Below are 27,271 nucleotides of genomic sequence, written 5' to 3'. Positions count from 1 at the left end.
CCATTAGGCCCTCTCAGCAAACAGAGCTAGGAAATGGATGTGTGTATACTAACCCATGCATAGGCACATATCTATAAATATTTATATCTATCTTGAGCAAAACATGAAATTTATACTGATGTCTCCAACTCTAATCCAGGACCACATGGCTCACTCTAGCATGCCCTGTCTTAACCACTCAGTTTATTTCCAGTAGAAGTATTAACATAATCTATAATTACCTAGTTTTAAAAATTTATTTGCTTACTTATTTACAGTCTATCCCTCATCATCAAGGATTTAAAATAAGAAGCAGAGGTTTACCTAACTCTGTAGCTCTAGGACCTAGAACAGTGCCTGCTACATAATAGTGGTTAATTTATTGGATGTGTGAAAAAATAATCAACAGAAAACTACTGATTATATAATTCTTAATAGGGAATAACAAAGATAGAATATTTTGAAGCTAACCCCTGACATGAGTAAAATCATATTCTAGACCAAAAATAAACACATATTAATCCATCACTATGCCCTGTTATATTAATAATCTCCACACATTCATCATCACTTAGCATTGAAATTTTCCCTACGAGCAATTCAAGGAATGGTTGGTGTTTTCCTCCTAAAGTTTACTGTAGTAGACCTTAATCATGTCCAAAATGAAAGTAGCATACTCTATCTCAAATTTCCTTTTCTGTAACAGTAAAGTGCAGGTCAGAGAAAAGATGTAGGCAGGAGGCAGGGAGATGAGTCACCCACTGGTACATGTTTCACCAAATTACTCAAAAAGTTTTCAATACACAAGAGTCTTTCCCTCCACAGTCTAAGAAACATGTGTCATCCAAAGCTACCCAACAAATTTTGGCACAATTACTTATTATCTTGTTGGCTTAGCATTTTTTCACTTTAAGATTTTATTTATTTATCTGACAGAGAGAGAGCTAGCATGGGCAGGGGGAGGGGCAGAGGGGGAGGGAGAAGCAGACTCGCTGCTGAGCAAGGAGCCTGATGTGGGACTTGATTCCCAGGACACTGGGATCAGACCTGAGCTGAAGGCAGATGCTTAACAACTGAGCCACCCAGGCACCCCAATTTTTCACTTCTTTATACTGCTTCTCAAATTGCTGACAAGTCTTGTCTAAATCTGAAAATGACTTTAATAGAAGCTATAGCGGTAGGACTGAGAGTCCACCATAAAAGTAAAGGAAACAGTTTCGGAAGGGATGAAAAGATGATTTTACATTCAAAATTTTCTTTCAACTTCCAGGTTTGAGCTTGGGCATACTTGGTCCTAGAGGATACAACAAGGGTAAGGATCAATAACCTTTCCTCTCTAAAAGGACTGGAGCTTCCTCTGGCAAGCTCCCATCTACTTGCTCCCACTAAAAATAAGGGAAAATGTTTTCAAGAAAAGGAAGAAAAAGATGGAATGACCATAAAACAAATATTTACTGAATGCTGAATATATTCCTAGTAAACCCTATGCTCTGTTCTACCCTACTATAAACTCTTTAAGTTCTTTATTTTTTCTTTAAACTAATAAAGAGATTCCTCTTACATGCATATTCATGTAAAAAAATTGCAAATGTAACATAGAAAAGAAGTTAATACTGGGGGAGGCAGTGAGGGGAGAGAAAAGAGCAAAAGTATTTCCTGGAATATTCTTTCACAAGAATCTAAGTAAAAGTCCCTGATATTTGTGAGAAACGTTATTATTCCTAAAAATCTTTTTTAACAGGCTGAACAAACCAAGGCAAGCCTGTATACATTTCTTGAAATAGTTCCTTGTTTATTTGAACTATATTGTAACTCAGAGTCATGACACAAATGAACGTCAAGGCACAAGTGTATGTCCATATATAACAAAGGAGTGCCCAGAGGGTTCCTGTAATTAGAGCTAGATGCATATGGGAGGGCCCCCCGTGCCCAAATTAAGCTTTGGCCACTTGCACATAATTAGCATACCAAAATGAGAAACAAAACCAAAAGGCATATTAAGGCAATGACACTCTATTACTATGATAAGGATACACCACCCAAGTGTTATCAAAGTGAACTGTCTTGAAGAGACAAAAACTGGAGAGAGAGCATGGTTTTTAGACAGTAGTTTCCAGAGCATACCACACCTAAAACAAAGGATGGAATAAGAAATGTCTCCTCAGTAAATTCTCTTATTGACTTTGCCTATATAGAAATGCTTCCAGGTTTCTGTCATGTCTTCCCACGTGACTGCTTCCTGCTGAGGCCATCCACCTCTACCTACAAGGGACATCCGTTTGGCTAAATCTTATAGAACAGCTGCTGAATTATAAGTTATGCTCACAGGGAAGATGCTGTCAAATATCCATTATACAGAAAGCACAAGCCACAGTGCAGTTTTTCCTGGAGAGACCTCTGAGTCTACCATCCATTTACTTGTAATTGTAGGCGACCATCTCCTGTCAGTCGCCTCCCTGCTGCTCCGAAAGGTCAGAAGCACACACGCTTTGTCCTCAGTCATACCACATTCTACCCTTACAAGGCCCGAAAATAGAAGGAAGCCAAGTTTATCAGTCACATCACAGCAAAGCCACACGCCAAGCAGGAAATGAGCAAGGAAGAAATAGTGTGTTCTCTTGCTACATCTCCCTGTGCTGGAGTATTGTTATCACCAGTGGAAAACCACATCTGAAGTTATGTTACAACTGTACATTTTGTTAAAAAAAAAGTCACCTCGTTTTCTCTCAGGTGACAGATTCCACACCAAAAAAGTTCTCCCAAGTAGACATTCTTAGCGGTTCGTCTATACCCATGATCATACAGCAAAATTTCCAACAAATTATTCAAATTCTCAGAACAAACCCTAGATGAAATTCTTCAACCAGTGACAACCTCAAGAAAGCACGTGTGTCACACATGGGTAATTCCACATTCACAGGGTCTCTTTTCATGACATTTTATTTTTGAAAAGAGCAGACATGTCTCTCTGGAACCTTTTTTTTTTTTTTTAGGTTTTAAAAATAGATCCCTCTATTACTCTTAAGGCTTTTTCCGGTGGTCTGAAGAAGTGAACAAACTTTGCCCTAGCACATTGAGAACAGAATTATTAGAAGAGCAATTTAAGAACAAGTTGAGAACTAACAGCCTGTAGATGGCTGACGTGTGAACAATGAATGCAACTTGTTTTCCTTAAGACATATTCTCACTGCATGAATATGAACATGACCCCCATGGTTCTGTTTATCTTAAAAGCCATTTGCTTATTCATTCATTCATTCATTCATTCATTCCACAAGTATTCACTGAATGACCACCGAGTGACCAAGAAAGAGAAGTTTTCCTAAGCTACGTTGAGCTGTGTTAGGAAATTTGTTCTAAAACTCTTCCCATCAGCTTGCTCTCCTAGAAGGCAAGCTTGGAAACCCCAGTCAAACTAAATATTATTTTAAGACATTCAAAAGGGGGTATTCTAAGCATACCTGCTGGGTTGCAGATAGCCTGGAAGGACTTGCTTTAGGAATGGATCTGCGAACCCTCTCTAAAATGCATTCTACAACTCAAGGAGATGAAATGGTGGCCTAGTCCAGGGACGCTGAGGGTTTATTCTGGGATGTCTCTGCCTTCCGCTTCTAACTTAACTAAATCTGCTCCTGGAAATGGAGAGTTTGAGTCTGATACAACCAAGAAACGGTTTGGAAAAAACAATGGTTTTAATATTTAGTATTAAGAAGTTAATAGCATTTTGTTATGGAGCTACAGTGCCACCATTTTCTGAATGATATAGGTTTATGATGATTTCACTCAAAATTACAAAGAAACACATACAAATGTTGGAACACTTCACCCATTTCATCTTCTAAGAGGTCAGAAAACACCTATGTCCATAGAGATACTCAATTTGCGTGAATCAGGGGTTGGCAAACTTTTGCCAAATCCATTTGGGCCCAATCCAGCTCAACACCTCTTTTTGTGTTGCCCACAAGTTTTTAAATTTTAAATGGTTGGGGTTGGGAGGGGAGACAAAAGGAAGATATGCTTTCCTGACATGTTAAGGTTACATGAAATTCAAACTTCATGGCCTACAAGAGAAGATTTAGTGGAACACAGACACACTCACTCCTTCATACAATGTTTATGACTGCTTTCATGCTAGGACAGTAACTATAATATTTTAGGCCCTCAAAGCCTAAAATATTTACTCTCTGGCCCTTTATAGAACAGATGTTCTAACCTCTGGTTTACATAACAAGATAAATATCATCAGGTGAAGACATTTTGGAGCCATAGCAAGGTTCCTTTACCCAACCACTCCCAAATTTTCTTGCCACCATAACTTGCTTTGACCAAAAAGTCTGCCCAAGCTCCACCCCAGTGGGGGGGGTGAGGATGGGGGTTCTTTCTTCTACAGGCAGCTGGGTGGGGGGGCCAAGAAAGTAAAGAAGAGAAAGGTATCAAAGTGGAAATATACTTTAAAAGAGGGAGGGAATGTACCAAAGCAAATGTGTGTAGAAGACAGTTTTGAAGAGTATCACCCATCTGGGCAACACCGTCCCCAATCCTCTTTCAATAAAGGGTAGAAGCCAACACCCACACACAATGCCTAAAGACTCCATCTCTTTTTACTACCATCTCAGAACAGAATTTGCCTTGAGACAAATTGTAAAATCCCAGTACATGTGGCCTATACAATAAGTAAGATGGCTTATAAGTAGTAGTACACAAAGTATAATTTACATATTTTATTCAGCAGAGAATCATTAATCTATTCTAGCGAGTAAAATGAAGATTCATGTGTTTTGAGAATTAGTAAGCAAATGAAACAAAAATAATTTCAAAGGCGAGCAAACTGCCTCATGATGTGTTCTTTGTTTATTTTGACATTTTTAATTACCTATAAAATATGCCAACATATGCATTTAAATATTACACTTTAATGTTGTTTCTCAGTTGTTTAGGCATGGTAATGAAAAGCTTCTCCTCAGCTTGCCATTTGCTAGCAAACCTACAGAGAATGTTAGTAAGAGCAACAGTTGGAAAAAAAAGGGGGAGGCTCACCACGCGAACCAGGTTGTACGCATGCAGACATTTTTAAGCTATAAAACGCAAATGCCTTGAAGTATTTCAAATGACAGCACACAATACTGCTAAAGTTCATGCTCTGATGTTTTCTTATTACATTTTCAAAATCACAGTCGATTTTCTAGAATAACTTGCCAACTTCTCCTAGTGCATCAGCTACATTGTGAGAATGACTACATCACTTCTGAAGGTAGTCCGCCCCTTTCATGCCACAGCACCATTTAGGGAAATAAAGACTCCAGCGTCCCCAAGAAGTTAAAGTTTTATAAACACTTTACAAAGAAGGTCCAGAATATGAGCCCCGAGGAGGCTACCTGGTGCCAACTTCCTCTCTAACTCAAAACTGTCATGATGAGTGAGCCCCAGGGTTTTAAGAATTTGGATAAAAATGAAAAACACTCCCAAGTTCTTCTCCCTCTCAGAAGACCTTCCCATCATTCTTCCTGCTATGAGAAGACGTGTTGCACACAGCACACTGTAGGTGTTGAAAGGAAAAGCCATAAGGGGAATGCTGATAAAAATGTGAGAGGCTAGGGAAAACGTCCAGGGGCCTAATACTCATAAAGGTATATGGCCCACAGGCAACTCTCGATGCCATCCAAGGCAAGATCCTTCCTAGTCCTTTCCTTTGGTACTCTAAGTAAGGGAGGAAGAAGGAAAGCTGATGGATGCCACTATTCGCTCTGACAGATGCTCTGCCAACTGTCTGCGTTTCTTCAGGATCGCCCCCTCCCAGGCATCTCTGGGGGCTTCTCCAACCTCCTCCCACTTGCACACATCCCACCCAGCAGAGGGATCTCCCAGTGTAAAGGAATGATGCCTGAAAAGCTGAGCAGCACTGCTCTGTGCTTGGCTACCTGTGGAAGCATCTCGTAACTCCGATTAAGACCCGTGGCTAGGGATATCTGGAGAGTACATATGCTCTTGTGTGCTGAGACTGTCATATCGCATTACACCCCTGAGTTTTTTAAATGCTGATTCTTTCATTATTTACGAAAGCAAATTTGTTCAGACACTGAGATGGGCTCTCCTAGAAAAAGCGGGGGGGTGGGAGGGGAGGGCATGGTGGTTAAACATCCAGGGAAAAAGAATGATCTGGAAAAAGAAGTCCTTAACTTCACGTTGTTGACAAGAGTTGAAGGACACAACAGGGATCCATGAACCACTGAAGGTCCCCATCTGTTAGCTGAATGAACAAGTAATAATAATCAGAGCCAACATTAAAATGGCACCTACTATGTGCTGGGCACGACTCTAACCACTTTACATATATTATGTATTTAGCCCTCAAAATAGTGGATAAAATAGGTGCCCTTATGATTTTTTAAAGATGAGTTAACTGAGGGGCGCCTGGCTGGCTCAGTCGGTAGAGCCTGACACTCTTGATCTCAGAGTCACGCATTCCAGCCTGATACTGGGTTTAGAGATCACTTTTTAAAAATGAGCTAATGAGGCACAAAGAGTTAAGTAAGTTGTGCAAGGTAATACAGGGAGTACCTTCCATTTACAGTGTATTTTTCTATGTTTAGGCAGTGCGCTATCTTTTATAACAAGTCTGAAGTTTCCCATACAATATGTTACCAAATAAATGTTATCTCTTCAAACATCGATATTTCTTGAACAAGTACAGAAAGCATTCATAAACCTGAATATAGCTTAATTAGTTAATGTCACCAACATCTCAAGATAAATTTGATCTTATATATTCTTAGATTCCACTAATTTTATACCATATTATGAGATTCAAAACAGAATTAGCTTTTACTCTTAAAATATTGTTAGTGCACCATCTTGAATATGTTAATCAATAAAATAGATTCTGCAAGTAGGTAGGAGGGTAAATGCATGTTAATTACTTGGAATGTCTTAATTAACTCCTACTGCTAATGACAAAGCAATTAAGGTTTAAGTATGTTTAGAGGATATATCAGTTTTCTACCAGGTTATGTTGCTGAACATCACTAAAATCCAAAGGAATAGGAGTTTTAGACCCAAGTTCTCAAAGACCTCTAATACTAAGGAGAAAAACAAGTAAAATTAAAGTTTTAGACTCTTTGCAGCACGAGGCCCCCCTCCCCCCCACACACACCTGTTTCCTGGTTAGCTGCTCCTTTCCCTTCTTTGTCTCCATAACCCTCTGAGCACCAGGAAGTACCTCATGGTAGTAATCACTTCTGAAAGTGCTTGAGGGTATGCATCAAGCTTCACTCCATACATTTTTTTTTAAAGCTTTCTTTATTTCTGAGCGCTGGGAGGGAAGTTACGGTGGTGCTTGGTAACCTATCTGGGCTTAACAAGTACTTAATGCAGAGACCAGGGTAGGTAGGTAGAGCTATTTTTAGAAGCTATCTCCTATTGTGAATTAAAGACAGCCACTCTCTTTGAAAGGACAGACTCCAAAGGTGAAGTCTATTTTCCCTTCTCTTGAATGTGGGCTGGCGCTGTGACTTCCTTTAATCAAGAGAATACAGCATACATGAAACTGTGTTACTTCCAAGATTGGGCCTTAAGAGATCACAGCACTTGCACCTCAACCAGCATACTGTGAAAACTCCAAGTCACAAGGAAAGAGAACTGAGGCACCAGTTGACAGCCCCAGCTGCCTTCCAGCCAACAGCCAGCACCAAGAACAAGTCATATGAGTGAGCCATCCTGGATTGGAGCATTCTAGTCAAACCTCTGGATGGCTATGACTCCCGGCTGACACCACATATGGAGAGGAACCTTCCAGCTGACCTCAATCAACCCAGGCTCTGAAGAGATCATAACTGATTGTCGTTCAAACTACTAAGTATTTGAGAGGGTTTGTTACACAACAATAAATAGTCAAAAACTTTCTAGACCATCTTAGAGACCCAAGCTAATACCAGTTCCTGAGTGACTCAGCTTTGCACAGGACAAGCCATGACAGGGCCAGAAATGGCTCTGATGGAATTGAGAACACTTTCTAATATGGGGCATGGAGGCTAAGACCATGGACCTCAGAGCCAGACTGAACAAATGTGAATCCTGGCCTTGTCCTTGACTAGATACATACCCAGGAGAAGTTAGGTAACTTTTCTGTGTCTGTCTCAGTTTCCATTTGTGTAAAATAGTGATCATACTATCCCCTACCTCACAGGTTTGTTATGAAGATTAAACATCAGTATCAGCATATGTAAAGCACTTAGAACAGTGCCTGGCACAGAGTAAGTATTCAGCAAATATTCTCTATTAATATTATTATTTATTCTCTCTTCTATTCTACATCCAAGGAACCACCCACTCACAGCTGTGGAGGTCTCTATACTTAGGACAGAGGGATAGGGAAAGTGATGGGGGGGGCGTTGCCAAAACATACTTCCTGTTGGATCCTACACCATGAAGAAATGGATTTCTGCCGGGTTATAAAAGCATGAATGTGATAAATGTGACATCTGATCGGCCTCACACCAGCAAGGGAGAAAACCAAAAATCAGAGTGAATGCTCAGTTTGTACGTGATCCAGAACAGAAATATCAGACAATTAATAAAACTTTATCTGAGAATAAATTGCTCCTAGGTAGAAGAATCCACACTGTAGGAAACTTATAACTGATTTCCACTCATTAGGAGTACTGACTGAGCTTTTATACATATAACACAGTCCTGGAAAGTTACTTTCTTGGGCATGATCTAAGCTATCATCATCACACTCATATCAACTTTGTTTCTGAATATTATTTTGTAATTCACTCTAACAAACAGGTCACCTTACAGATCAGGGTAGTATTTGCATATGTCATAATAAAATTAATTCTAGTGTATTAGTGACACTGGGTTAGTTTTGGGGTTTGGGTATTTTTTTTTAATTTTTTGGTTATATCATACACACACTTTGGGGAACTGCTTTTGTTAAAATGATATTGAATGATTTGTTTTATGAATGAAGGAAAACATAGTAGCAATCAATTCATTTCGCTATAGAATTAGTAAACAGTACTTTTTCCACCAGCTCTTTGTCTCTTCTCTATTTTAAAATTATATCAAAGACCTATTTCTGTTTACTTCAAAATGAATCATCCCACATGAGTTAATATATGGTAGCCATAAGTTTCTGAAATACTTAGCATTCTATTTGAGCTCTAGAACATCTGGCCCTAATGCTTCTCATGGGACTTTTCACTGGAGTTCCAAATTCCCCCTTTCTCATCTCCCCATGTTTCTAGTCATAGAATTATTGTACATCCACTGATACTACTCTTACCCTTATATCCATACATGATTTCAACTGTTTCTCAGGACAGCTACGATAGATCCATAAATTGATACCCAGGTAGTTCAATCAATTAGAGGCTCTGGGAACACGCGTCAGGTTTGTGCCTATCTTCAGCATGATAGCATCACTTATCCACATTAGTTCTTCTTCTTCTCTCCAAATTATTTATAAGCCTTTGGTCAACTTGAAAAAATCCACATTTTCATCTCATGCCTGCTAATCATGCTTTAAATGATGACTATCAAAGATGCAAATTAATTGCAAGCCATACGAAGGATGCACAAATTAAAATCTATGAAATTTAAATTATTAATGCAGTAGTAATTCAGCTTTCAGGTTCCCTCTGCAATCCCTAACAGTTTCACCTATTTTACATTGCTCAATGCAAATTACTTTGGTTAATTTAAACAGAAACAAGGGACACCAGATTTTATGACTTTCTTCCCCTCCTAACTTTTCGATCCCTTTCCCCCCTTCCTTCTACTGTGTACTTCGTCTCTGTTTTGAACCTACTCTTTCATGTCTGCTTAACTTCAGCCCCACGTCACCACCAGATCTCAAGTATACACTATTCTGCTTTAATATGTCATTCTTAATATTTTGAATTTTACATCCCACCAGTCTATTCAAAGAATCTGAATCAGTTTCACCATGGAAAAAACCAAAGCCTATTTTTCCCAAGGGCATTTGTAGGGTTATGGGTATTGTGTTTTATGTGATCATACACAAAAAGTTTAAGAATACACACAATTTTAGTGGTATTATTGAGAGTAACTGTTGGAAATACTTCTGCATCCACTATGTAGTTGAACACAGCAAATGAAAGTAGCCAAATCTTCCAAATGCATCACATGAAAAAGAGCCTAGTTAAGTGAAAAAAGTTTTCAGATTAAAACTAATAGATTTAACTGAAGTTTCCAGACTAGTAAAGTTCAGCTTTACTTGCATGTGTCTCCCATTAACAGAGCCCATCCTGGGCTTCAGTGCATAATTAACAATATTATTATTAAAATAAATTGTGTAATATTTCTAATTAATAACTAGTTTAATTGAAGTATAAGACAGTTTACCAACTTGCCCCAAACAAAGATGGGCATAAGTTTATCAAAAAGTAACAAACTAATAAAGGAAACCACTTGAATAAGATGTCTCTTTAGCTTCCCAGATAAAAATGTCACAGATTTCTCCAAGCACAACTCAACAAATTCTAAATCTTGGCTTTATTGTATTTACATAAAATGTTTTTAAGTAGCATATGTAAATATTCTTAGTAGTAACTGAACTCAAGTGCACACATGGTTAGCAAAATCATTTCAGGGTAAAAAAAAAAAATGTCATGGATGTTTACCTGGCAAGGCTGTTTCATTTTAATGGCTATGACATGGTATCTGTAACAGCAGAGCTCACAGGTCCAGGAACCCCTCTCGCTGATCCACTTCAGCAGGCACAGCTGATGTGTATACCGAACTGACCCATCACAGCGGCAGGGATTTAACAATTCCCCCTGAAAAGAACACAGCCCATGTGAATATTTATGCTCATGTCTCTATTAAAAAAAAAAAAAAAAAACTAACCCTTGCTTTCTTTTCTTTCAAAGCCATTTACCCGGAAGCATACAAGCATCAAACTATCCGAGAAAATAAAATTAAATTTTTATACCTCTGATGGGAATGAAACTGAAGTCTTAAAACTATTTCAAAGGTATTGCTGAGAGTTATGACATAAATGTTCTACCAACATACAAAATGTCTGCAAGATATAGCTCCCAATACCCTTGGGGGAAATCTGTACTATGAAATCTCTTTAATAACTTCTAAGTGGATGGTCAGATGCATTTCCTCTGCAGTTATTCTTAATCATCGCTAAAGAAGAAATGCATGGCATCCCAGAAAGTAGCTTGCAGTAGCATTATGCTTTTATTTTTTTCTAAATGTAGCATCATAAATATTTACTTAGGGCACTATATTCCTGAAAGCCTGCATATTCTTACACAATTTCCTTACCTTTAAAAATATTAAACCTAATGTTTTCTCAGACCACATTTTGTAAGAGATAAGTTATCCTGTTGTCTCCATGATTACTCTCATATAAGTTTGCATGCACCGCTAATGGAGTTTTTAATTTTAGTTTTTAATTTATGTTTCTAACAAAACACAAAATACATTGTTAGCTAAATAGGCTTTCTTTCACAAGGTGAAAATACATTCCTATTTCTCTTGTAAAAACTTTAACACGCTCTTCACATCAGTGAGATTAAGTCAACATAACTTGCAATATGTAAAGACCCTGCCCTTTTTGGTTTTGGCATGACTCATCCCCAGTTTGTATTCTAAGACTATCTACCTCAGGATACATTTGTAGTAAAGGGGACATAGGTTTGTTTCTAAAATCCATTTAGCAATTCACAAAAGAGATACTTAGGGCATGATCTTGAAAGCACCTGAGGAATGCGTAACTGCAAAACCAGGTAGGAAAAAAAAATAAGTGTAGATCAAATTAAACCCTGCATTCGCCACCGGGACATTTTCATCTGCCTTCACAGCAAGGGAAAAGGGAACCCAAGTAGCAGTCGCTCAGTTGGCCGGACCAGACCAGCGGGGTGGCAAGGAAGGGGGAGGCGAGCTCTGTCCGTGGTGCTGAAAGGTCGATCCTCCCGAGCAGGAGCGGGACCAGTCCCGACCAGAGCCCACCGCCAGCTGCTCCGAGGTCTCCCGGGGCCTTACCTGCTCCGCGCCCTGGAAGCAGATCTTGCAGATGGGCTGGTGGTGCTGGTGCTGGTGCCCGGCGCGCTGGTCGCCACCACCGCTGCTGCTGCTGCGGCTGCTACACACCGAGCGCGTCTCGGGCTGGTCGCCGGCGCCCCGCCGCTCGCCCTCCCCGCCCGCACCGGCCTCAGACTCCCCGGGGACGCCCTTCCCCGCCGCCGCCGCCTCAGGGACCGCCGCCTCCGGAAGGCGCCTCGGACCTTCCCCGGAGTCGCCAGCCGCCGACACCTCCTGGCCGGCGGGCGGCAGGGGCACCGGCGGCGGCGGCAGCTCGTCCGCGCCCCGGCGCCGCGGGACCACCTCCTTCGGCGGTTCTTCTGGTCCCGCGGCGCGCTCGGGGGACGCGGGCGGCGCGGGCAGCGGTGGCAGGTAGCGTGGGGCCGCGGGGACCGAGGCCGGCTCTCCCGGCGGCGGCGGCGACGGTGGCGGCGGCGGCGGCGGCGGCGACGGGGGCGGCTCGGTGTCCCCACTCTCCGCCCCGCGGCGCAGACTGCCGCTGAGGCCGCCCTCAAAGCTCATGGTGGTGTCGCTGCCGCCCTCCTGTCAGCCCAGCTGGCGGGCCGGGCTCGGGCAGTAGCCGAAGGGAGAACGGAGGGGGCGGGAGGACAGAGGGAGGAGTGCAGGGAGGGAGGAGGGTGGGAAGGGGGACCCGGGCGCCAGGGGCTGGGGGGCGGGACGGGGAGGGGACGCGGAAGACCCGGCGGCGGCGGCAGTAGCGGCTGCTCCGCGGAGCCGCCGACTCGGCTCTGATGGAGGCGGCGCCGAATTCGGCTGCGCGTGAGAGCCGCGCCGTGGGGGGGGGGGGGGGGGGGGCGGGAGGCGGTTGATGGGGAGGGGAACCGGAGCAGAGCCGCTGGGGGGTGGTGGGCGGGGGAAGGAGGTGGAGGGAGCTGGCGCGGGGCCGACGGGGAGGAGCGGAGGGGGCGTTCCGGGGTGGGGGGGATGTGGAGGCAGCGGGTGCGAACCCTGGCTGGGGTGCGGAGACCTCGGGCCGGAATTCAGGGAGGGGAGATCCCCGAGCCACCTCCACGGACCCCGCCCCGGGGCAGCTCACGTCGGTTCCGGGGCGGACTACCCCTCTCCAAACGGCGCGGCACTGCGGCTCTCGGGAGTCTGGAGAGGGGGGAGGGGTCTGAGGCCATGGGTCCAGAAACCGTTACTGGGAAGGCAGGTGGGATGCGGCAGCGCGGGGCTGGGTGGGGCCGGGATGGTCGAACCCGAGACCCGTGTGGGAGTTGGGGTCTCAGGCTGGTGCCCTGGGCTCGCTGGAGCCGGCTGAGCAGGGGTCAGGAAAAGGTGCGCGAGCCCTGGGCACTGTAACCGCCACTGCCCGGCGATTGCTCCCAGCCCTCTCAGAACCTTGTCCCTCAAGGGCACTCTCATGGATCCACCAGAGCCCTAAAGACCGAAGCCTCTGGAACCTATAGCCTCCCTCTGTCCGTCTCGCCCCTGAATCTTCCCCGCGTCCTCCTCGCCCCCTCCCTCCTGCAGTGAGTGTCCGGCTTATTTGTAAATATCTTGGTGACATTGTCACTATCTTGGGTCATTTCCTGGAATGGTTCCTCCCAGTGAACCCTGGTGCCACGTTGTGTGCGGGTGATCACTTTCATCCTTGTCCTTTAAGGGCTCGAATGACACCTCCCCTCCCAGAGAAGTGGCTGTGTCCTCGGGTCGTGATTTTAAGCACCCAAAGCCAGTTTTCTGTACCTCCACTCCGCAAAACCTCTCTGGGACTGCTCTTTGGGCAGGGCAAATTTCCCCTGTTCTTCTCTGAAAATAAACTGCCATACCTGCAGGGAGCTGGATGGAAAAGAGTGCACATGCAGGGTGGTTTCCAAATCCATTCAGTGTAAACTCACGAAGCATTGGATTTATATAGTGCAATGTGCCTATCCACATCAATGGTGATTTTCACTATTCTAACGATTTAACATCTTTGGCACAATCGACTCTCTCTGGGCAGGCATTTTGGGCTGTATTTCATAGCTGAAGACCCAGGATCAGATAGGCAAAGTAACTTGTTCAAGGTCACCGGACTATTATTAACAAAGAACTTTTGAGCTCCCTGACTTCAGATTTTCTGGCTCAAACACCCAGTGATTTTTTTTTTTTTCCAATCTTCTAGCATGTCTCCTAAAACAGTATGTTTGATGGTGCTGACTCCCATTAATAGATGCTCTGAAACGACTGAGGTAAACTACCAGCTTAAATTAATTTGTCCATTACACACTTTAGCAGTACAAAGTATATATGGTTAAAAAAAGAAAAAACAGTCCCAGCTCTTTTGATATAAACTGGTTTGACTGCAAAGCAGAGAAAGAAGGTAGTAAAAAAGAGTTCAGAAATGCTTTGTCACACACAAATGGTCCTGAATGAAATAGTTCCCAGGAATGTCCTCTAACACTTAGCCCTCCTCAGACTAGCTTATTTTTGGTAGTAGAGTGGCAGGCAGCAAGCATATTTTTAAAATAATAATCCCTGAATGCTCTCGGAACTTATCATGTTGAAGAAATGTGGTTGTAAGATATGCTCTCATTTTCAGTCTGCACCTGTCAAACTGACATTGCCACGTTTGTATACTGCCACAGTCTTATGGTAGTCAGAAGCCTTGATCCTAAGTTATTGAATTAAAAGCTATCTGAATTGTCTTTTAAAAAACCCCTAAATAATTCAATTTATAACAAGTAAATTTCTACCCAGTGTGATAAAGTCCATTATTATTTGAAGGACAGCATAAAAGCTGTGGATTCTGTATAAAAACAATGTGGAACAATTCAAACAGCAGAGTAGCATGGATAAAGGAGGAAAGAGCCACAGTGCTAGATGTGTCCTCTTGGTTGATTGTTTCTGAAAAATAATTTCAGTAAGAGAAGATTAACTTTCATTGATACAGTGAGCAGCCACATAAGAACATTATTTTTTCCATTTTCTATGACCTTCCCTGAAAAAGGGAAATTTATTTGTTCGTGATCCTTCTTCAGTTAACTCAGTGAATCTTAGGTGGATCAAGGAAAAAATACCTTCGTAACTTTGAAACATTCTCTGCTGTAAAAATATAGAACATTGGGGAACACAGAAAGGATGAGCCACTCTAGTTGCTGGCATCCAAGTGAAAGAGATGATAGAGACACAGACATCTGATAACATCAGGGCACCAGCAGCCACTGCCAGGCATCCAGTAGCCAAAATGCATCTACCAACTGAAAAATGAATGAGGGGAGAGGCAATTCTATCAATTTCAGCAAATACTGAAAGGCACATCCAACCTGCTTCAACCTATATAGAGAAGAAAGCTATAAATAACGTAACAAATGCTTGAAGTCTCCCTTATGTCTCCCTCCCCTCACGCACACGCAGAGTGAAATGTACCCTTCACCAAAACAGGTCTTTCATTATGAAGTTGCAGACCCTTTAGATACCAGCAGTTTCTTGAGCTGAATCCAAGAATAAAGGAGAGATTAGGAGGGGACCAGGCAAGTATGTCCCAAAAAGTCACTTGGTGATATTAGTGGATATCTTAAGGAATTCTTTTTGAACTTCCCTTGTTACCACATCCTGAATCTGTCATCTCAGGTCACTTTAGGGATTTTAGATAGAAAACAATTCAGGCTACACTTAGGTCAGAATGCTTTCAGAATGACCTTGAAGCTAGATTATGTGTGATGACCTTGAAATGCCCTTCAATAGGAGGGTTAGCCATAGGAGAGTTAGCCTGGAGAGCACTTCAGAATTGCTTTTCAATTCTTTTAAGTTAAATTCTTCAAGCTGTTCCACAATTGTACACTTGGCACCTTTGGGGTGCACTAATTTGTTTTAAGGGGGTTTAGCTTTTCTTTCCTTCAAATTCCTTCTGTAGTGTTTATTTAAATCCTGACATTTAGTTTAAGATAGTCTTGCATTTTCACAAAATTATTTAATGGAGACATTTTTTTCTTTCCCAAACTGATGACAAATGTTTTTTAAGCCATAGACTATGCCATATTTGTAAATATAAATTCATAGCAAATATTCATTATACATATTAAATAATTTAGTGGTTAAAAGATGAATAAATATATGCAGGGACACATGGTAGTGGTTACATATTTTTGATATATATATTTTTTTAGATTTTATTTATTTATCTGACAGAGAGAGGCACAGTGAAAGAAGGAACACAAGCAGGGGAAGTGGGAGAGGCAGAAGCAGGCTTCCCGCTGAGCAGGGAGCCCGATGCGGGGCTCGATCCCAGGACCCCTGGGATCATGACCTGAGCCGAAGGCAGACGCTTATTGACTGAGCCACCCGGGTGCCCCTAGTGGTTACATATTTTTGAAAAATGTTTTAGAGAATATTTACTTGGATGGGGTGCACTAATTTGTCTCTGTGGTCACTGAGTACAATACACAGAATTCTCAATTGCTTTCAAATATCTAAGAGAAAAGAAATGTTATAGAGCAATTAGGTTATGCTGTATGGGTGGGAGGGTGATTTTTTTAAAGAGGATAGTGAAGTGCAATCTGTGTATTGTGAGTATTCAGTGTAGAGTATAGCTTTGTTGTACATCAGTACTAAAATAGTATCAGCATCCTACAACACAATGATGTGTGCAGAGCAGTCCACAATTTATATCTCCTAGTCTAACCTCTCCATTGAACTTCAGAATCACGAATCAAAGTGTCTTCTTGACTGCTCTAGTTAGATGCCAAAGAGTCATTTCAAACTAACCCAGTCCAAAAGCAAACAACATCCCAAACCTGCTCATTTCCCAATCTGCATTATGCTAGTGAGCTAGTCGCTTGTTCATCCAGTTATTTAAGCCAAAATCCTTGGAGTCATCCTTGACTTTAATTTTTCACATCAGACATTCAGTGTATCAAAAAATTCTTTCAGATGTACTTTCAAAATATACTCCAAATTTTACTACTACTTTTCACCACCCCACCATCCAATTCAAACTACCATCACGGTGCTCCAGGAAGATCAAAGTAGCCTCTCATCACCCTGCTTCTTACTCTTGAATCCATCCCCTCTAGCAGCAGGATGATCCAATTCAAATGTAAGCCCACCCCTACCCAGTACCCCCCAATGGCTTCCCATCATACTTTGTGCAATATCAAGAATCCTAGCATGCCCTACAAGTCTTCAGTCTAGCCTCTGGATACATCTCCAAGACATATCCATATCTTCCCTGCCACCCCACCCCCCTCCCTGTTATTCATTCCTACTACCCTGAGCTCCCAAGCTTATGATTTCCCAAGTACACTCCCTCTTCACTACTCTTTCCAGTCATTTTGGCTCGCTCTCTCACTTCACTCAGATCACTGCTCAAGGGCACTTCATCAGAAAGACCTTCCTTAAGCTTCCTATCGGAAATAGAATATTCCACCTCCATTTTAACTACAACCCTTGCCCAGTTTTCTTCTTTTTCATATCACTACTCAACATTATATGCCAGCTTACCTTGTATTGCACTTCACTGTGCTTCACAAATCTTGTGTTTTTTTACAAACTGAAGGGTTGTGGCAACCCTGCATTGAGCAAGTTTATTGGCATCATTTTTCCAACAGCATTAACGTTTTTGTCACATTTTGGTCATTCTCACAGTATTTTGAACTTTTTTTTTTAAGATTTAATTTATTTATTTGTCAGAGAGAGAGAGAGAGCACAAGCAGGGGGCGCAGCAGGCAGAGGGAGAAGCAGGCTCCCCACTGAGCAAGGAGCCCGATGCAGGACTCTATCCCAGGACCCTGGGATCATGACCTGAGCCGAAGGCAGTCGCTTAACTAACTGAGCCACCCAGGCGTCCCTGAACTTTTTTTTTAATCATTGTTATATTTGTCATGGTGATCAGTGATTACAACTCACTGAAAGCTCAGATGATGGTTAGCATTGTTGAGCAATAAAGTATTTTTTAATTAAGGTATGTACTTTTTTTTTAGACATAACGCTATTGCATGCTTAATAGACCACAGTATAGTGTAAACGTAACTATTATATGCACTGGGAAACCAAAAAACTCATTAGGCTTACTGTATGGTAATATTTGCTTTATTATGGTGGTCTGGAACCAAACCCACGATATCTCTGAGCTATGCCTGCATTTACATATTGTGTGTATTTTGTTTGCTTCCTTTCTTATCTAACATCTTCCACTGAAACACTGGCTCCATTGGAGACTTGTTCACTGCTCTGTCCCCGGTGCCTAGAACAGTGCCTGGTCAGAGTAGTGTTCAGCCAATATTTATTGAACAAATAGATGAGTAATTCAGTCAATCAGGCAGGTAATCACTAACCGGCCTCTGCCTTTAAGGCACTGTGCATCTGTTAACCCTAGTTCCCAGGTAGGATTGCAATCTGTAGGTCAATGAAGGATATAGTGTAACATATAGCGCATTTTTTTCATTGCTTAACCAAAATAACTAAAATTATGCTGTTCTCTTAGCAACTGGTAGCTAGTCATTTGCTATCATGTAGAAGTGAAATCAAAGTCTTGATTGACCTTTGATGGGGAACAGAATACACGATACCAAAATATGTCATTTTGGCATGTGTATTATTTTGGAGTGAAGGCAGTCAAGACCCAACAGATTCAAGAAAAACTTTTACCTCTCCCTTAACTACCTTAAGAATTTAGATAAGAGGCATGGCCCAGAAAGAGAACTATTACCAGAGGTAACTTTTTCTAAAAGTTAGGTGGCAAGGCAAACATCTAATTACAAAACATCTGCCCTTCATATTGTCCTGTGACTTACCCTCGTCCCTCCTGATGCCCGAGGCCCCTATTCCATTCCTTAGCTCAGGATGGTCTGTAAGCCACAACAGCATCACTTGCCTTGGGGTGTCCTGTTTTATGGGGCTCCCATACCTACATAATTAAATTTGTTTTTCTCCTATTAATCTGTCTCATCTTACTCTAATTAGGAGACCAGCCAGAAGAATCTAGAAGGGAAGAAGGGAAAATATTGCTTCCCCTACACCTTGATTTCACATTCAATGAAGATGTCACAAATCTGAAAATGCATGCCACTGGCCTTAAAGGAAAGTGAAGGAATATGGGTGCATGGATCTCCATATCTGACCAATCTAATTGATCACTCATGATGCACCCCATGTGATTTTACACAACACTGTATTCTAGCATTTATCAATTCTACTCATAAGTTTGGTTCCATACTTTCCTTCGAGTCTTTCTATCTCTGCCTCTTCCATCTCTCCATTGTTCTCTGTTCCTGCTGGCTCGTCCACTCTTGAAGGCTTCCAAATCTGAGCGGACTGGCCAGTCCTCCCTCTGCCCTTCTTAGGTGCCTTGATCCTCACTAACTCCTCTGACCTGTCATCTCTCCCAGAATCTGGTAGCTTCTCTGGACACTCAACAGATATCTAAACTCTGCATATAAAATCATCAAAGCTATGAGATAATTAGCTTCTTAATTTCTACCCAAAACCCTTCCTATACCTTCCCCCAATATTCTGAGACCTTCAAGACAATAAAATAATCTATGAAGGGTATGTTTGATTTGTAAAGAGTCATAATGCATTTTAAAAATTATATAAAAAAAACCCACATTATTTTCTTTCTTGGTCTTGCTACCTTGAAACTTGGTAATGCAGAAGGGATTTTTACCAGGCAAGTTGAAGGCAAAGAAATATGTTGAATTATTATGTACACTGAATATCCTAAACCTGACTGAGATCTGGAATGCAGTCGAATCAGCATAACCCCATAGGGCCACCCAAGCTTTTGAAGGACCTAGAATAAAGCCAGCCCTGATTCCCCTCAGCGGAAAATCATCTATTCTTATACCAAACTCACACGTTAAATTAGACAGATTTTTTTATGGCCTTTATCACATTATGCCTTGCATTGTGGTTAGGTATGCACTTATTTAGATTTTTTTCACTCTTGTGCTAGATTGTAAGCTACCTGGAATTCAAGTCTGTCTGTTTAAATGGACCTTTTCTCTAAGGCATGTACAATGATGGCTGATATTAGTGGGAACTCAATTAATGTGGATCAAATAAGTAAATATTAACTGAAATCTTATTTCAAAAGAAGTATTATTTACTTTTTAAAAGTTTTTGATAGAGTTCCATAGATAACTTAAAGAGAGTTATGCTTCCATGATGTTTGGATGGAGAGCAGAAAATTAGTTTGCTAAACAGACAAACTCTTCTATGCATACCTTTATCAGAGTCCCTAAGGATCAATCCAAGATTAATAAGTACAGTGAGGGGCAGCCGGCTGGCTCAGTCAGTAGAGCATGCGACTCTTGATCTTGAGGTTGTGAGTTTGAGCCCCAAATGGGGTGTAGAGATCACTTAAAAATAAAATCTTTTTAAAAATTAAAATAAATAAATTAATGAAGTAAGTAAGTACAGTGAAACACCCATGTTTTTCTTCTCCCTTTCCCTGCCCACTCTCCCTCAGGATACTTCTCTTAACCACCTGGGCACCTGGTCAGTTTCACCACCATTCTGAGAAGAGCAGAGCCATGAAGCCAGAAACATACAAGGATGCTGTGCTGGAGCTTGGCTTCAACTGGGTACTGACCTGAGCCCTGGTTGTTCTACTCATAGAATCCTCGGCTCTCTCTTTCTTCTACAGGAGTACTTGTCTGCACCTATTCCCCTTAGAGGGTCCTTGATCAGTCAAGAGGAGGAGGCAGCTCCATGTTTACACCAGATCACAAATTCCATGTCCCATCTCCAGCCCTACCCCAACCCACCCCTTTTCCAGATTTTAAAAGTTTCAGAAAATGACCGTGACTCAGTCTGGATCAAGAGCTGCTGACCAATCGCCAAATTTAAACTTCAACCGAATGACATGGTTGGTATGGCCAACAGCAACTCCTCAAAGGAAGAGAAATGCTGTGTCCAGGGAAATGACTTCTTGACAGATAAAAACAGATACCAACCTTCTCCGCATCTTGGAATTTGACTTCTAGCCCATTTGATTTACAGTACTTGTCAGCGCCTTCCTCCTGTCCAACAGAACTCCCAAACTTAGCTGCTCCCAGCTAAGCCAACAAGATGACACTGCACTCCAAAAGATGCTGAAAGGCAAAAACCAAGAGTTATAAACTGCAGCTATATACAAGGCTTCTTAAATGCAGGGAGCTTTGAACAGATGGACTACGTTAATATAATTAAAAAGTAATTTTTGATGCTATAAACATGAGCTCAGTATGCTGATGGGTGGGGGGGTAAGTGGGTGGGGGAATTGGAGGGCCCCACAAATGACGGGCATGACCAAAAAAGGATTGAGTGCAAATCACAAAACATCATATTTTGGAAAATTAACAATTACCAAGGGACAGGTTTTTGTGTAATGGATTTTGAGAGATGGATGGGCCTGACCTCAAAAGAGCCATAGCCCAAATAAAAAAAATAGGCACATAGACATACACATTGGTATGCAAATTAAAAGTTATGGTAGATTAAAAGGACGATGGAAGCAGAGATATAAACAATTCTGCATGAGAAAGATGATTATCCCAAGAAAAAGTTTCTCAGAGCGGGTCATTTGAACCGGGTTTTGAAGGCTAGATAGGAGCATGCCAGGTTTGCTTCCATCTCAGCAACTAACGAAATCAAGAGGCTAGAGAAGCTGCTGTGGATATCAGACTTAAATATGAGGACTGTAGAGACAAGGAAGGGGGATTGAGAATATGATTCAAGTTCCTAAGAAATAAAGGCAGTAATAAGCAGGATAGAAGTGAACCTACTACATACTAAAATACTGGAAAAGAAGCACTCCTTCTGTTGGAAAAATAATCACTATAGAAGAATTAAGACCATTTAATTACCAAGAAGTCACTATTCTACCAAATGCGACTTAGAACCACAAAATAAACAAATCAGCCTCCCGAAGACCACTGCAGCCCACCCCAGTCACATTTACTAATGCTTTTACTTTCCTATCAAGTGAAACCACTAGATCTGTTATATTTGATTTTAAATATAATCCTAATACCTATGCTTGATTTCCCTACACACAGCAAATTACAAATAACACATTTAGAAATGTCAGCAGAGTAGGAGCTTACATTCCAGCTCTCCTCCCAAAGAAGCAGACCCAATAATTTAAAAATTTAGCAGTGGGGCACCTTGCTGGCTCAGTTGGAAGAGCATGTCACTCTTGATTCCAGGGCTGTGAGTTCCAGTCCCACGTTGGAGGTAAAGATTACTAAAAAAAATAATAATAAACTGTTTTTTAAATAAGGTATAAAGATAAATAAATAAAAATTAAAATCTTAACAGTAAGAGTTCATTTAAGAGCAAACAGCCCTATATGCAGTTTACTAAGCCACTGGAGGTGCGTTTGCCTTGCAGCCTTGCATAATCACTGGTATTCATAATGAAGGGCATGAGTCTCCCAGAACAGGTGCCAGCCTGGGCAATCTGCAAAGAACGACGAGGCAGGTGTTCAGAAGATTTCCCTCCAATATTGTTAATTACAAATTTCTACCACTTAAAGTAACCAGATTAAGAAGTTGGGTTTTTTTAAGATTTATTTATTTATTTGAGAGAGAGAGAGAGTATGGGGGAGGGGCAGAGGGAAAGGGAGAGAGTCTCAAGCCGACTCACAACCGGATGCAGGGCTTGATCTCAAGACCCTGAGATCATGACCTGAGCCAAAACCAAGAGTCGGATGCTTAACCTACTGTGCCACCCAGGCGCCCCTAAAAAGTTTTCTTAGACTCCTCTGGGCAGCCGTCTGTGCCCCCTCCCGAGTGGGCGGGGATCGCACAGGGCCCTCTTGAGCCGGGAGCACAGCGCCCTCCTCCTACTCTCTGCTTGTCTCTCTCCATCAGCAGATCATAAATTATTGAAGCGAGATCATTTATATACATATGAAATTTACGGTCTGCTCCCAGTGCTAAATACAAATGCATTGGTATGTAATGGGTAGCCAAAAAATTTTTATATAATGAACAAGAGAAATGAAGTGATTGTAGCACTTTTAAAGAAGATTTACGTTAACAATGAAGGAAACTTTGGGGCGCCTGGGTGGCTCAGGCGTTAAGCGTCTGCCTTCCGCTCATGAGGGTCATGATCCCAGGGTTCTGGGATCGAGCCCCGCATCTGGCTCCCTGTTCCGCGTGGGGGGGGGGCTGCTTTTCGCGGGGGGGTGTCTGCTTCTCCCTCTCTCACTCCCCCTGATTGTGTTCCCTCTTTCGCTGTGTTTCTGTCAAATAAATAAATAAAATCTTTTTAAAAAAATGAAGGAACCTTTAACTACATGAACAATTCTCTTGCACTTACCAATGATAACTGAAATTGATTGATCATTTACTAGGTCAGGCACCGTTTCAAGCACTGAACATGTGTTAATTTATTTAATCTTCACCACAGTGCTGTGGAGCAGGTGCGATTATCCTCATTCTACTGATGGGGAAAGTAAGGCCAGAGATAGTGAGTGGTGGTGCCCATTCAGGCAGCTAGTAAGCCGCAGAGGCCGTCTGACTCCCAATCCCAGCCCCTGAACTACTCTGCTATATGCCTCCCATGCTATCTAATTCATAGCGGACCAAAAAAGAAATTTCTGCTGCTAGAGGTGACTAAGATCATCAGTGTAGCTTCACCACTAAAAAAAAAAAAAAAAAAAAAAAAATCCTCCATGTTTACCCATGCTTCTACCCTCGGCTTCTGTGAGTTGGACGTTTCTGGATTCCATATACAAGTGAGATCATAAAATATTTGTTTTCCTCTGTCTGACTTATTTCACTTAGCATGATATCCTCAAAGTCTATCCATGTTGTTGCAACTGGCAGGATTTCTTTTTTTTTAAGGCTAAGTGATATTCTATTGCATATATAGGTCACATTTTCTCCATCCATTTATATATCTCAGCTATCGTAAATAATGCTGCAGTGAACATGGGAGTGTAGTGTTAAAAGATACACAGAGGCATATTAAAAAATGTTGAGTTTGAGCAAAAATCAATACTGATCTGGTAGCACCCAATCCAGCAGATAGAAAGGAGCTCCGAGAGGCTGTATGAAATGAAAGACTGACAGGCAGACGAGAGCAGGAGCAAGAAAAGTTAGACTGGTCAAAAAAGTAGGTTCATTATTGCAAGGTCACTTTCCCTCAGCTGGCAGGGGTCTATAAGGCAGATGGCAGGGGTCTATAAGGCAGATGACCTGACTGGTGCTGATCAGGAGATTTCTGACTGACAGGTTTAAGATTCCATTTCTGGGAGAACAGAAACCACAATTAAGTTTTGGACTGTGATGTGGTGTTTAGCGTAAGAGACTCCTTTTGGGGCCTGATGTCTTGTTTTTAATAGAGGTAAACTTGACCTTCATCCACATTTTCACATCTCTGCTCCTGAGTATCAGGGAGTGTTAGGGTAGGGTGCTGGGGAGGTGGGGGGTGTTACATGCCTGACCTTTTGAGGTTGATAGAATGAAGTATCATGGCCATACTCTTTCAAAATTGCATTTTGATGCCAGTGGCAGAGAGAAAATAACAGAAATGAAGGGTCATTGAGTTGAGTAAGTATGATACTTCCTAGGCTCTTACCTATGTACTGCCTGAACAAAATATCTGGGTGTGAAAGGCTTATTCACTTTCATGTTTCAGAGAATAATTCACTTATACATCATGATTGAAAAATGGCAACACAAGCCTAAAACTCACCCTAATTCTGTGGTTCTCCATAGGGAGAAACTTTGCCCACTTGTATCTTCCATCCCTATGGGATATTTGTCCAGTCTGGAAACTCTGGAACCTGCTTTTAGACAACTGGCTTGAGCAATGGAAACTCAATCAAGGCAAAAGGGCCCACAGTGACCCCTGAGCAGAATACAGACAGGCCCATCAGGCAACCCACCCCAAATATCCATAGGCCCTAACTAACCAAGGGATTACTTACAGGCACCAAAAAAAAAAAGAAAGAAAGAAAGAAAAGAAAATTGCATGCGTCCCCATACCTCTTCACCTTCCTGCTTTAGATGAGGCCCCCACCCACTGCCTCCTAGCAGACAGCTTCTCCCCCGCTGTCTTGCCCACCAGCCCCCTGCAGTGGATTCAATAAACTTCTAGCTCCTTTGTTCTGCCTTGGGTGAATCCTTTCATCACCCTTGCTGCTCGCTTCCACCCTATTGGGTCGCCCCACATTTTGGGGCCCCTGTCCGATTGGGAGAGATACCACAGAGACATGTTGGGGTGTCACAATCAGCGGGCAGTGCTTCTGGAAAGGAGTTGGGGAGAGACCATGGTGCTGCTGAATCACCGACCATACACAGAACAGCTCCCTCAAAAAAAGCCGTCTGGCCCCAGATGTCAATAATGCCAAGGTCCCACCCCAAATAATTGCAAAACTCTTCTGAAAACATTAGTATAGGAGAAATAGTTAAAATTTTAAAAGCAACACTGAAAAAGAAATTATAAACTACACAAAGAAGGATATTCTGAAAAGTTGCAGAGGAAAGTAAAAAAAACGAGAAGTTAAATATTAAAGTTTCTTATTTTTTTTAATTTGAAAGAAATAGAAACAATTAGGGAAGAAGGACAAGGTCCAAAGACTAGACCAGCAATGCATAATACAAGAACACATGCTTAAGGAGCTAATTTAAAATAGATTGAAAGTAATGTACGTGCGAAAGGTTAACTCCTCACAAACTGGTGAGAGTCACTTTTGGCCTATTTTTCATCTTTTCCAGTGAACAAACCTCCCACTGATTTCAAAGAATATTTTGGTTTTGACATTAGCTTTAAGGAAGCTAAAAGTTAGACGTGAAGAATTAGGAACTCATAATAATTTAGACTTCAAAACTCTGAAAATAGAGGGACATGCTTAGCTAATTTATGCTGAAATTCATGTACTAAACAATAAATATTTTGATGAAAGCAATAGGAAAGACCCTGTATTTCTAGGAGAGGCAGTAGTAACAAAAAGGAAAAAATCTACTGGTAGAGGAAAACGTAATCCTCATAAAGTGGGTTTAAAAACTAAAACACTCAGAAGACATCCCTAATCATCAGACGTCATGTTAGTAACTCTTAAGACAAAAAGAAAAAAAAATGTAATAACATGGATTATATTTTTTCAGATTTTTTATAAGAAAGGGGAGCCAAACATGCCACCCCAAAATATGCCTCTTTGGCCTAAAGATTATCTTAAACTGATTTTTTTTTTTTTTTTTTAAGAAAAATCAGCCAAACCAAAGCTCTGGAAAATGAAGAGGTTACCCTCTCATAAAGGTCATTTACATTTAGGAGGGAAATCTGCATGTGTAAGGATGTTTCCCTCTGGTACCAGGAGGATGACTCTAAATCCCATCAGAGAATCTTGACAATGTAGAAGGCTTCAGTTTAGATCTACATATCAAGCCTCACCTTATTTCCTGAGCTTTTCCTGGTCACCTCCCCGCCAGCATTGTTCTGTCTTTAGCTTTAAGGTGATGTTTAGGGGTGGGGGCGGTGTCTCTCCCATGTATGTACAGGATTAAACTTCTGTTTGTTTTTCTCCTGTTAATCTTTTATTTTGGAGGGGGGGAGTTCTCAGCCAAGAACCTAGAAGGGTAGAGGGAAAATTATCTTTCCTTCCTTACATATGTTATTTGTTGAAATTTTGAAAAATACGGAAAACAAAATAGAAAAAACTGTGACGGCTGGTTCTATTACCCAGGCATAACAACCATGCCTTTGTAGTGTCGGAGCTTTTCTGTCCATTCCAGAAACCCCTTCCCAGGAAGGGTCTTCAGTAAGCGAGGAAAAGAGACTTAATCTCCATTCGAATATCAACGCAGCAAAGGGGGAGTCAAAAAGGGGTCTCTGCCAAGAGAGCAAAATTAGGGTATGCGAATAAATGCTTTCTTTTTGTTTCATAAATGCTTCTCCCTGAAGGGCTGAAAGCTTCGGAGCCCTTCCCCAGTACCCTCGGTAAAGACAAAGAAGGAGAGGGGTTTCTGTGGGGGTATTTGGGGGGGGCCAGAAAGAGACTGAGTTCTATAGGAGGGGACACAACCACCCAGAACACCTTTATCGTAATAGGAACACCCTTAACAGAATATGAAATCTTCTCCACAGGCTAATCTTTAGGAATGCATCCTTATCAGAAAGATTTCCTTTAGTGAATCAACTAAGCCCTATAGTCCTCCCAAACAGTACGGCTCAGCTAAGGGAAGTCTACTCTATAGGCAGTATATTTTGATCCTTTTCTCATATCCTTCTAAAATATACATTTAAAAAAAAATCTTATTGTTATGTTAATCACCATACTAAAATATACCTTTTA

The 27,271-nt window shown here is 41.7% G+C and overlaps 1 protein-coding gene and 1 long non-coding RNA gene across 2 annotated transcripts in view; one reads left to right on the top strand and one right to left on the bottom strand.

Moving 5' to 3' along the window:
- Positions 1-12,818, bottom strand: part of MARCHF11 (membrane associated ring-CH-type finger 11) — a 99,327-nt gene extending 86,509 nt beyond the window's left edge. The window contains exons 1-2 of the mRNA XM_027604380.2: positions 12,001-12,818; positions 10,626-10,781 (exon numbers count right to left, since the gene is read on the bottom strand). Coding sequence (XP_027460181.1) covers positions 10,626-10,781; positions 12,001-12,561 — 717 coding nt within the window. The 5' untranslated portion in view covers positions 12,562-12,818. The remainder of the gene's footprint in view (positions 1-10,625; positions 10,782-12,000) is intronic.
- A 116-nt stretch (positions 12,819-12,934) lies between these two features.
- On the top strand, positions 12,935-21,519 carry LOC113928446. Its single transcript, XR_003521903.2, has 3 exons — positions 12,935-13,213; positions 14,168-14,234; positions 20,453-21,519. It is a non-coding gene; the product is annotated as an uncharacterized LOC113928446 (long non-coding RNA).
- Positions 21,520-27,271: the final 5,752 nt, after the last annotated feature.

Source organism: Zalophus californianus, chromosome 5 (genome assembly GCF_009762305.2).
Source record: "Zalophus californianus isolate mZalCal1 chromosome 5, mZalCal1.pri.v2, whole genome shotgun sequence".
Taxonomy (NCBI): Eukaryota; Metazoa; Chordata; class Mammalia; order Carnivora; family Otariidae; genus Zalophus; species Zalophus californianus.
The sequence above is the reverse complement of the archived record's forward strand: the minus strand, read 5'-3'. Positions and strand labels throughout refer to the sequence as shown.